This window comes from Schistocerca nitens, chromosome 2, assembly GCF_023898315.1.
Source record: "Schistocerca nitens isolate TAMUIC-IGC-003100 chromosome 2, iqSchNite1.1, whole genome shotgun sequence".
Taxonomy (NCBI): Eukaryota; Metazoa; Arthropoda; class Insecta; order Orthoptera; family Acrididae; genus Schistocerca; species Schistocerca nitens.
The window spans coordinates 192447564-192460178 of record NC_064615.1 but is presented as its reverse complement, the minus strand read 5'-3'; the positions used below and the strand labels follow the sequence as shown (position 1 = coordinate 192460178).

The following is a 12615-nucleotide window of genomic DNA, read 5'->3' as shown; positions in this document are numbered from 1 at the left end:
GAACTGGGTATAAATGAAATTTGTGGTACAACAATCTGACTAGAAGAAGGGATCTGTTGGTAGAACACAATCTCAGTCTTGAAGGATCGCAAATTTAGTACTGAAGGGAAGTGTGTGGGGGTAAAAATGGTAGAGGGAAGTCAAGAGATCAATAGAGTAAGCAGATTCAGGACGACATGTGTTAAAGTACCTACTCAGAGATGGAGAAGCTTGCACAGGATAAAGTAGCATTGAGATATGCATCAAACCAGTCCTTGGACTAAAGAAGACCACTGCCACCACCACCAACAACAACAACAAATATAAATTTTGTACAAAAACCGATTACTGTGTTTTTCAAAAATAAGGTTGATCCTGTCATTGAATTAATCTACTTTTCACTCATATACTGACAAATCTTTAGAGGAGAAAAATATTAGTTTTCTTTTTCCATTAAAGCCTCAGTATGTGCTATGTATATCCTCTTTTTGAATCCTATCAAACACTTTTGACAGGGCAAGAAAACACAGATAGGCTGGATTATTGAACTGTGTGGATGTCTCCAAACTGTCGTAAGAGTGAAAATATCTATTGTGTTCTTGTTTTTCCTGAATCCTTGCTTTTCTATATCATTCTGTATCCTGTCTCTGATTACTGATGTTAATAGTTTTAAGGTGGTATCTAAGACTTATCTCCACTTTTATATACTGGAACTGTAATACTTTCCTTCTGTTTTGATATCCTACCTTCCTTCATAATACTGTTAAATAAAGTAGGCCTATTAAACTGTTGACATAATACCCTCTTCCATATTTTATATGCCATCTGGCCAAGAAGATTTTCTATTTTTAAATCTTTTTATTGCAATGCATATTTACTCTGTTGAGAAGACTATTAGGTTGTCATTTTCTGTCTTGTTACGATTTTCACATTTGTTACATTCTTATACTGTAATTTAAAATAATTTACCCGCTGAATTTTGCTTACAGTCGGTGTCTGAATGTGTTCATTAATATCCTCACTTTTGCATTTGGAGCATCTGCCGTACTTTCTTTTGTATTCCAGTAAGGTCTTTTTCCATAGATTTTGTATACTGCTCCCAATAATTCTCTTGTTAATTCCAGTCTTTGTTAGATGTGTGAAGGATGTTATACTGTACATTATGGGAGCAATTTTCACGGCAAGAGTCTCGGTGAAAGGTGATTCAGCTTATTGCTACCTTCAGTTATTTTTGTGTGTGAACAACCTAATTGATTGACTTAACATATAATCTGTCAGAGTTTCTAGACTTGATCATGTAATCGTCTTCTTCAAACAGTTAGTTTGTACATTACAGTTGTTAAGACACTGGCCTCATATTTGGGAGGATGGGCAATGCTCTGTACAGCCATCTGGATTTCTTATCATCATGATCATCATCTATCCTTCAAGGATTAGGATGTTGCATGTTTTGAATGCACAGACAAAATCATCCCCATCAGCTCTGAGGTCTTCCAATATATCTTTTTCCCATTTGGCTCATAGTTCCAGATCATCTGGGGAGTTCTGTGATCTAGCATTGTTATGACGTGCTGTCTCCAGTCTTCACATTATTTTTAAATTTTTTCATTCATATTGAAATATTTCATTTTGTTCTAATATCTTCATTTTTAATCATTTCTGTTTTTGTACAGCCCTTCATCTTTCTTAGGAACCTCATTTCTTCTGTTTGAATTTCATTTTGTTGTCATTTATTGGTGGTAGCCCAGTTTTTGCTTCCACAGAATATCACAGGAACCGCCATTACTTTATAAACTTTCATGATGGTCTCCTTTTGTACTTTATGGCCCAATAGTCTGCTAATGGTATCACAGGCAGCTTGGAATTTGTGTATTTTATTTTTAGTATCAGGGTAAAAATAAAAACTTGTAGCACAGCCTGCATAAGAGATTTGTTCTAAAACTTAATTATCCAAAACAGTTTTTGATCTGACTGTATATTTTCCTCAGAAAGCCATTATTTTTGTTGTATTGTTATAAATTTTAAAGCTTTACTTCTTGTAAATTTTGTTCAGCTGGTGGACTGATTTTTGGAGGTCATCTTTATTCTTTTGAATAATAATGATGTCATCAGCAAACAAAAGTACATTCAGGTGTTCATTCATTATCTTAGTTCCTTTGTTTACTTTACATTTATATTGGCATAGAATGAATTGAGTGTAAATATTAAAATGGGTTGGTGATAGTCTGCACCCTTGTCTAATACCTTGGTTAATTACTATGTCATCTGATTGATTCCCACCTGTGTTTATTACAATATGAGCAGTTTTGTAAAGATTTTCACTCATTCTGTTAGGTAATAAGGATATCCACATCCAGACTTAAGCTTCCACATGCTATCAAGGCTCACATGGTAAACATGACCTGATCTAAATCCATTTTGTTGTTCAGAAATAATAGCTTCTGTGATATTCTGTATGTGGTTATTGATTATCTTTGAGTATAGTTTGTAGCCAATGTTTAGGAGACTGAAGATCCTGATTTATGCTTTCGTAAATAAATTCTGGTGAATGCTGGGATGGTCTGTCAGCAAGACCATGGCCACCCATTGTTGTACTCATGAGCATCATCCTTATATATCTGTAAATTTGAGCTGTTTATTTTCATAGGGTTATGACGACAAATCCTACGTCATTATCAGGAGGACCCCCCTTTGACAAATAAATAAAAATCTTTGCTCGCAGTTGAAATGTTAGCTGCAGTGTTAACAATAAGACATACATTTGTGAGATTTCAAATTTTTTTTTTTTAGCACATACAGTAAATTTTGTCCACATGCAGGATAGTCACTATATATTTTTTTAATCAACCGTGACTGGTTCATGTCTGAAAGTGTACAGGTGGCTATAATTTTTACTCCTTTTTTGTTTATGTATGATAATATTGATGCAATTGAAACTGTGACCATTGATGAAAGCAATGTATTCCATCAAGCATAACTTGGTTTGAAATTTTGATTTTGGTACTAGAAGACACACAGAAGTGTTGACATACTAAGTGTACCACCCCCATTCTATTTGTATGTACGGTAGCACCACAGTTACCATCCAGGCACCTGTGGATGAGACAGGAACTGAAATAGATGGTAGCAAAGTAAAAGCAGGAATGCTTAGAAAACCTGAATTTGTAGCAGAGTTAGCCCATCTTTTAACTATAACCTATCACAGATACCTCGAACAAAAGTAGCTGGAAGAAAGCATAGGTCTACAAGAAGAGTAGCAGAAACGATCTACAAAGGTATCAGGTGAAATTTGTGACTGGACTGAGGATTTCTTGGTAGACAGGATGCAGCATATTGTCTTGGACGTGGAGTCATTGACAGATGTAGAAGTAACTTTCTGTGTACCCGAACAAAGAGTGTTGGGTCCCTTGCTATTTTGTTGTATGTTAATGCCTTGCAGACAATATTAATAGCACCCCCATACTTTTTGCAGATGGTGCAGGTAACTACGAGGGCGGTTCAGAAAGTAACCTCCGATTGGTCACAGTGCGGGTTGTGGGGGGAGTAGCGACGCCATCTGTGTGTTCACGCACTCAACAGGTCAGTCGGCATCAAGCCGTGGTAGAGTGAACGTCGTACCTGCGCTAGTTTAGTTTTTGTGGCAGTTTGAAATGTGTGCTGCAATAGAAAACCCCGCCAAATGTGAAGTGCGTGCTGTCATAAGGTTTTTTACAGCCAAAGGATATTCTGCAGCAGCTATTCATCGTGAGCTTTGTGCCGTGTACGGACCAAGAGTTATGAGTGAAGGAGTTGTCCGTGAATGGGTACGTTTATTTAAAAGTGGACGAGAAAACGTTCATGATGAAGAGAGGAGTGGTAGACCATCATTGGTGACTGACGAACTCGTTCAGACAGTTGATGCAAAAGTTCGTGAAAATCGACGTTTCTCAATGTCGGAGTTGTCTACTGCTTTCCACAGATTTCTAAGACTCTCTTGTACGAGATAGTGACAGCAAGATTGGGTTACCGTAAGTTCTGTGCACGATGAGTGCCCAAAATTCTTACCGACCACCACAAAACTCAAAGAATGGCCTCTGCATTAGACTTTCTGTCACGTTATGAGGACGAAGGAGAACCATTGTTAAACAGAATCGTGACCGGTTACGAAACCTGGATTAAGTACGTGAACCCTGAGACAAAAGAACAATCAAAGATGTGGGCACATTTAAATTCGCCTACCAAACCAAGAAAAGCCTCGCAAGATTTTTCTGCCAGAAAACTGATGGCAACGGTGTTTTGGGATGCCAAAGGGGTGTTGTTGGTTGAATTCATGGAACGTGGTACGACCATTAATCAAGACGTGTACTGTGAAACAATAAAAAAGTTACGACTGGCTATACAGAACAAACGCCGTGGTATGCTGACTTCCGGTATCGTTTTTTTGCACGATAACGCCCGTCCTCACTCTGCTTGCAGAACAACGGCCCTTCTTGAGTCCTTCAAGTGGGACGTTATCAACCATCCACCTTACAGCCCAGACCTGGCGCCAAGTGATTATCACCTCTTCATGCATTTGAAGAAATGGCTCGGGTCACAGCGGTTTGATGACGACGAAGAGCTCAAAGATGCGGTCACAGGCTGGCTCCAGGCACAAGCGGGTGATTTTTATGCAGAAGGAATTTCAAAGCTTGTGAAGAGATACGATAAGTGCCTCAATCGCTATGGAGACTATGTAGAAAAATAGTGCAAAGATGTAGTTGTAAGATGTATATATTAAAATATTTTTATTTAACTTGTTGTATTTTTTTAAATCAACCGGAGGTTACTTTCTGAACGGCCCTCGTACAATGAAATAACATCTGCAAAAAGCTGCATAAATATCTAGTCAAACATTGATAAGAATTCAAAGTGGTGCAAAGATTGGCAACTTGCTTTACATGTTCAGAAACCTAAAATTGCACACTTCACAAAAAGAAAAAAAACATAGTACCTCTACTACTATAACATAAGTGAGTCACAATTAGAATTGATAACTCATACAAATACCTGGGTGTAATGTTGTAGGGGTATGAAATGAAATGATCACATATAGACAATGTCTTGGGTAAAGCAGATGGTAGACTGGATTATTAGTAGAATACTAGGAAAATGCGATCAGTCTACAAAGGTCATTGCCCCAAATCACTCATGTGACCCTTGCTAGGGTATTGCTAAAGTTTGTGGGGCCTGTACCAAATAGGACTAACAGGGGTATTGAGTGTATACAGAGAAGGGCAGCACAAATGGTCACAGGTTTCTTTGATCCGTGGGATGGTGTCACAGAGATGCTGAAGAAAATGGGCTGGCAGAGTCTTCAAGATACAGTATCCTGAGAAACCCAGCTGAAGAAGTATCAACAACCAGCTTTAAATGATGACTAGCAATACGCTGCTACGTATCACTCCTGTAGGTATCGTGAAGACACAATTAGATTAATTACAGTAAGCATGGAGGCATTTAAACAGTAATTCTTTCCACACTCCATATAACCCCTAATAACTGGTTAAAGTGGAACGTACACTCTGCCAAACACTTCACAGTGGTTTTCAGAGTATAGATGTGTATGCTGTATTTAACAGATTTTAGAAAATAGCTAAATTCCATGAGACTGGTATAGAAGGGAGAACTGATAGAGGCACTCAAGGTACCCTCCGCCACACACCGTCAGGTGGCTTGCGGAGTATGGATGTGGATGTAGATATGCCTGCATTTTAAAATAGTAACACTACAGGTAGATTATTACTCAACATTTAAGATAGTAAAATTTTTAGATCAGGTGAAGTGTACAAATTTTTTAGATCAAGTGGAGTGTGTAAAATCATCCATAAGCACTCTGCAAAATATGCAGGTCTACACTTACCTGTCGCTGCTGGATTGTCTGAACAGCTTGTGTTTGGTAGAAGGGGGGAGAGTTATTCAGCTTATGCTAAGCAGCTAACTGGAAAAATCATTGTGATGTACTGTTTGAAGTTCTACATAAGACAGAAAGATGAGATTACCATAAGTTTTAGAAATAAATACACCACAGAAAACACCTTATATTACATGAACAAACATTACTCGAGTTGCCTCCTATACTTAAATAATTTTGACCCATAAATTAATTTATGCATAGGTCTTTGTTACTAGATTATTCCAATGCTAGGAATAAATTTAGTATTGTAATGTAGAAATTTGCTTTCGTGTAGAATGTGTACATAATGTCTTTTCAATTGTAAATGATGTGTATACTGTCTAATAATTTTAGTTGACCTTGAGTTATTTTATCATTTTTAAGAAGCTTAAAAGCAGATCTTGAACAAATAAAACATGTTGCAGAACATAAAGAATAATGCAGTTTCTTATTTAGTTATGTTATGCTGTGAACTGACTGAGAACTCAGTATAAAGAATATTACTGTTCAAGGGAAAATACTTACTTCACAGAATTGGCTGCTTTTTTCCATTTATACTCTGCACCACTGTTTCTTCCCTCTACAGTAACTGTAGTTGAAACATGCAAATAGATGTAACTGGTTATGTGTGAAGATATAGATTTATTTGTATAATGACTTTAAATATCTGATTTCCTTTGCCATCTTTGTCCAAATTATCTATTCTTCACTATTAAGGCCTTGTTGGCAACAGGGCATTAACACACTGACTGCCATGAGGCTGCAGGCAGACACAGCAGTGTCTCAGACACAGTGTCGTTTGCCTAGCCCTGATGGTGAAATATCGATCACTATGCGTGTATGAAAAGTTTAATATACCTTCATGTATAGAACTGTGAAAACTGTTTGCACACAGTACATTCTGGAAGAGTGAACCACACACCATTTGCTAATAAAGGTTTTAGACAGTCAACAATCTGTAGAAAGTGTTGCGAACAAGTGTATGTCTGTACCTTCTTTTTCAGGTTCCTGTTATACTGTACATTAGAGTTTCTTAACACATTTTGTGCAAGAATATTGGACTTATGTCTAAAGTTTGAGAAGTGTATGATGTCTATAAAAATTTAAAAAATAACCATTATGTTCAGTTTTGAGCCAAGATTTTAACTTGGTGTTTCACATGCAAATAACAAATATTAATAAAATGATTGTACATCTTTTGTTTTTGTGGAGGATGTTCTACACCTACGATTGATCTGCAATTCGCAGTTAAGTGCCTGGCAAAGGGTTCATCGAACCACCTTCAAGCTATTTCTCTACCATTCCACTCGCAAACGGCACATGGGAAAAACGAGCACTTAATTCATTCTGTGCAAGCTCCGATTTCTCTTATTTTATCATGATTATCATTTCTCCTTATGTATGAGCCACCAAAAGAATATTTTTGCAATTTTAGGAGAAAGTTGGATCACGAGAAGATCCTGCCACAATGAAAAACGCTTTTGTTTAATGTTTGCTGCACCAATTCAGGTACCATATCTATGGCACACACACTCCTACTTCGCAGTAATACAAAGTGAAATCCCCTTCATTGAACTTTTTCAATGTCCTTTGTCAGTCCCATCTGATGTGGATCTCACACCACACAGCAGTGCTCCAGAAAAATGCAGACAAGCATGGTATAAGCACTCTCTTTCGTAGATCTGTTGCACTCTCTAAGTGTTCTGCGAATAAATCAGTCTTTGGTTTGCTTTAACCACAACATTGTGATTGTTCCAATTTAAGCTATTCATAATAGTAATCCCTAAGTATTTAATTGAATTTACAGCCTCTAGATTTGAGTGATTTATTGTGTAACCAAAATTTATCGGATTTCTTTTAGTACTCATGTAGGTGACTTCACACTTTTCATTAATTAGTCAGTTGCCACATTTTGCACCTTACAGGTATCTTGTCTAAATCATTATGAAATTGGCTTTGATCATATGATAACTTTATAAGATGGTAAACACCACCATCTGCAAACAATCTAAGAGGACTGCTCAGATTGTCTCCTGTGTGGTTTATGTAGATCAGGAACAGCAGAGAGCCTGTAACACTTTGTTGGCAAACATCAAATATTACTTCTGTTTTGCTCAATGACTTTCCATCAATTACTATGAACTGTGACCTTTCTGACAGGAAATCGTGAATCTTTTCATACAACTGAGGCAATACTCCACAGGCACACAATTTGATTAGAAGATGCTTAATGACGAACAGTGTTGGAAATCCATCTAAAAATATGAAATCAATTTGACATCCCCTGTTGCTAACATTAATTACTTTGTGAGAATACGGAGCAGTTGTGTTACATAAGAATGACAGTTTCTGAAACCATGCTGAAATTTTTCAATAAATAGTTTTCGTTGAATAATTCATAATGTTTGAACACAATATATGCTCCAAAATCCTACTGCAAATTGACATTAGTTACATGGGTCTGTAATTCAGTAGATTACTCCTATTTCCCTTCTTGGGTATTGGTGTGACTAGTGTGATTTTCCAGTCTTTTGGTGCAGATGTTTTGAAGAGTGAGAGGTTGTATGTGATTGCTAAGTACGGAGCTATTGAATCAGTATACTCTGAAAGGAACCTGACTGGTGTACAGTTTGCATTGGAGGCATTGCCTTTCATTAATGATTTTCGCTGCTTTGCTTCACTGAGGATATCTACTTCTAAGTTACTAATGTTGGCAATTGTTCTAGATTCAAATTCTGTAATATTTACTTAGTCTTCCTTCGTGAAGCAATTTCGGAAAACCGAGTTTAGTAACTCTGTTTTAGTGGCACAGTCATCGCGCAGTCAAGGTATTGATTGTGTGTTGCTGGTGGTGTACTTAACAGATGACCAGAATCTCTTTGGTTTTCTGTCATATTTTGAAACAAGAGTTTGACTGTGGAAACTATTAAAAGCATCTTACATTGAAGTTCACACTACATTTCAAGCTTCTGCAAAACTTTGGGCCAATCTTGGGGAGTTTGTGTTCTTTTAAATTTTACGTGCTTCCCTCGTTGCTTCTGCAACTGTGTTCTGACCTGTTTTATGTGCCATTATCAGTTTGTGTGGTGTATCTTCCAACTTCTGTCAGTACTGTTTGTTTGAATTCAAACCACAGCTGGTCTACGCTTACACAGTCAGATCGGAATGTGTGGAAACTGTCTAGCAGAATTTTTATCCGCTTTTTCATATGCATGTGCTTTGCATTTATTTTTGGTGGGTTTGCATATTGCACTATTCAGTCTCACTACAACTGTGTTATGGGTGCTAATCCGTGTGGCTGTCCTGATGCTCCCTATTTGCTCAGGACATCTGTTGCGAAGAGGTCAACAATGGTATTGCAATCATTTACACTTCGAATGGACTTTTGAATTGTTCAAAATAATAATACAAGAAATGATTCAGTAGAATTTTGGACAGCCGTTTTATGCATACTGCTGGCTTTAAAAATATATTTTTGCCAACATATTGAGGGTACATTGAAGTCACCACAACTATAATTGTACGAGTGGGGTACCTATTTGAAATTAAACTCCTGTTTTCTTTGAACTGTTCAGCAACTGCATATCATCTGAACAAGGGAGTCAATAAAACAAACCAGTTATTATGAATGAAATCGTATAGTTTGAGATTTCTTTATTGGTCTCATACAGGTACGATTTTATGTACGTAGACTGAAGCAGCGAGTGAAAATTCCCGACCTTCGTACAAATTTTCACTTGCTGCTTCAGTCTATATAGATAGAACCAGTTATTAATTTACTCTATTTGTCAAATATAACCTCTACCCACACTAACTCACAGGAACTATCTACTTCAGTTTCAGTACAACGTAAACGACTTCTGACAGCAAAAGTACTCCACTACCAACTGTATTTCATCTATCTGCTCTTAACATGATTAAGTCCTTTAAAAATATTTTGGCTGAACTTATTTCCGGCTTTAGCCAGCTTTACATACCTATAACGACTTGAGCTTCAGTGCTCTGGTTCTGTCCCAGCACAATTTACAACTACGGTACCTATTGCTGCTAGGTCTACCTTCCTGTATTTGCCTTGCATCCTTTCACACTGGTGTCCTTTCTGTAGTTTCTTGAGATACTCTAACCTAAAAAAAAAAAGGAGAGAGAGAGAGAGAGAGAGAGAGAGAGAGAGAGAGAGAGAGAGTGCCCTCCACACAGTCTTCACTACCAGTGTAGCCGTTTCTTGTGTATAGTCTACCCCTGACCCATTACACGGAATCCGGAAACCCATCATACGATGGTACAAGTCGAGGAATGTGCATACTATGTGGCAACAGAGTCACCTGAGCCTCTGATTGAGGCCCCTCACTCTGCTGTATATCACAGGACAACAGTCAGTTCTGTCAATGGTGCTGCAGATGGTGAGCTCCCTTCATCTTGCAAGCAAGACTGGCAGTATTTACCATTCAGATAGCTGGCCAAAACCAGAGAGAATCTCTTCCGATTCAAAGTGACAAACATTGTTGATACCTACATGAGCCAAATTATGCAGTTGGCTGCTGCTTGTGGTCTTCATGGCATCCGGAAGCACCCTTTCCACATCTGGAATGATTCTTCCCGCTGTGTACATAGAGTGCGCACTGGCTTCCTTCCCCTACTTGGCAGCCATATTGCCAAGGGACACCATTACGTGCCTAATGTTGGAGCTCTCAACTACTAGTGAACCCACCCTCTGTGAATGTCCAGATCTTCCAGGCTGAGAGGCTTCCTCTGGAACAGGGACTTCATCAGCCATAGATATTGCCTGACGCCTGTTCCTCAGACAAACTGGTGAGGCCCTCCAAATGGTCCCTTGGAAAGTTATTGAGACCAGTGCTTTAGGCATTATTGAAAGCAGTTGGTTTGATTGACCGTGATGATTGAAAAAATGGGGTGTATCATATTCTTAATGTAAGATATTCTTGGAAAAAAGATGAAGTACTATAAATACAGACTATGATGGACAGTATTATTGGTCTCTGTGCAAGTTGCTGTTCAATCTTGTCAGACTGTGTGCGACTATATATCTAAAGAAACTTTTGTGTATCAGTGTTTGCAAGTTTTATTGAATAAAAATTTTATGTTTTGGAGCATTACCCCAAGAAATTATCCAACTTAACAAAGGACGAAAATGTGTCGTATATTTGTATGCACGTACAAAACCCTGAGACTCTTAAAGTTAAAAATTACATTGTTTATCATGTGAGAAATGATCCATGCCATGAAACATAAATGTGGAGAGTGGGAGGGGGACTAGAAAACTACCACAGAATATTTCTTTTTAAAATTTCATTTTAACACAAATGATTTTTATTATCATTGCCAAATAGAACATTTAATTTTTGCCATGATGTACTTCCAGGCAGGTGGCACTAATTTGATGTGGACTTCGAGAAAAGTACATTCATACAGCTATAGTAAGAAAACAAGTGATGACTCCAAAGTTGTGGGTATAGCTGTATTCTAAATTGACAGACAGTAGTAATATTTTCAGAAAAAGATGTGTATGTTACAGAAGTTGACACAGGATCTGGAGTTTGGAAAGTAAGTGGTGTTCTTTACTGTTTACTAATTTGGCACCCCTGAACATGAAAATGATACCACTCTCAACCCCCCTCCCCTGTTTTTCTCTGCACAGTTACTGCTTCACTCAGTATACTGCGGGCTATTTACCATTGGCTACAAAATCTATATTATGTAGTGTAATTTACATAAACGTGGCAACATTGCGTGTTTGTAAGATGTCGAGTCAGAGGGAGAAAGTGAACTTCAATGCTGATGTTCCATCATTGCCACAGAAATCAACAGCTGATTGAGCGCGAGTGCTAGAAAGTACTTACACATGGTGTTGAGTGGTTTTATTTCATTGAAGCTGTATTCAAAACATCAGGAAGACAATGTGTGAATAGCCCAGATACATTTTGTTATATATGTGGAACTAATGGGGTAATTTCAAGATATCGGAAAATAAAAGAATTTTTGCTTGAAGAAATCATATTTTGCTTATTATGGAATGCTCCTAGAATAAAAAGTCATTTGTTCCCATTAAAGAAGTAGCGGGAAGGTAAAATGAAGTGCTGAACTTCATTATTTACATGGTATGGCGCAAATGGAAGAATTGTCAGTGATTCTTCTGTATGACAAATGTAGTGTGATACAACGAAAGAAATGTGAACAAAAATCTTGTATACAAACTTGGATTCAATGATTAAACCTATCCCTCATGGCCCAGAGTTGCGTTGTGATCCCTTGTCCAATATCATCAATGGATATATTTGAATTATCTGAACCAGAGGTAAGTTATTAAAGTAATGAATCAACTATTTCAAGTGTGTTACTAACAGTAACCCAAAATCTCTACTTAAACAGAAATTTGGTGAAGGTCTTGATATCTCTGGGATCATATCTTGGTGAAAATAATATGCTTGCACATGCTACCTCATATTCTGTGTATAGAAAGAGTGATGAAGACTTCAGGGTGGTGTTCTGCAAAGGCACTAGTGATGAAAGTGGAAGCTCAAAGGTATGACAGTAAGCAGTGGAAGTTATTTATAGATTCTTCAGAGTCGAGTTTGAAAGCAGTATTGCTGCTTACTGGAAATGAGCTAGCATCAATTCTAAATGGATATACAATGCACTTAAGAGTTACAGTACCATGGAACTACTACTACAAAAAGTGAAGTGTGAAGAATACCAATGTTTTGTAA

The 12615-nt window shown here is 37.6% G+C and overlaps 1 protein-coding gene across 7 annotated transcripts in view; it reads left to right on the top strand.

The window, feature by feature from the left end:
* Window positions 1-12615, top strand: part of LOC126235886 (tetratricopeptide repeat protein 32-like) — a 50333-nt gene that overhangs the window by 24008 nt on the left and 13710 nt on the right. For 2 of the 7 annotated variants that reach the window (XR_007544831.1, XR_007544830.1), the window contains exon 3: window positions 11271-11452. The exons of 3 other annotated variants lie outside the window; for them this stretch is intronic. Coding sequence is in view for 1 of the 4 variants with exons in the window: in XM_049944812.1 (XP_049800769.1) it covers window positions 3452-3588 (137 nt within the window). In the remaining 3 variants the exon portion in view is untranslated. Of the gene's footprint in view, window positions 1-3451; window positions 3741-11270; window positions 11453-11546; window positions 11901-12615 lie in introns of those variants that run through there. 2 more of the 7 variants (XR_007544832.1, XM_049944812.1) reach the window with 2 other exon arrangements.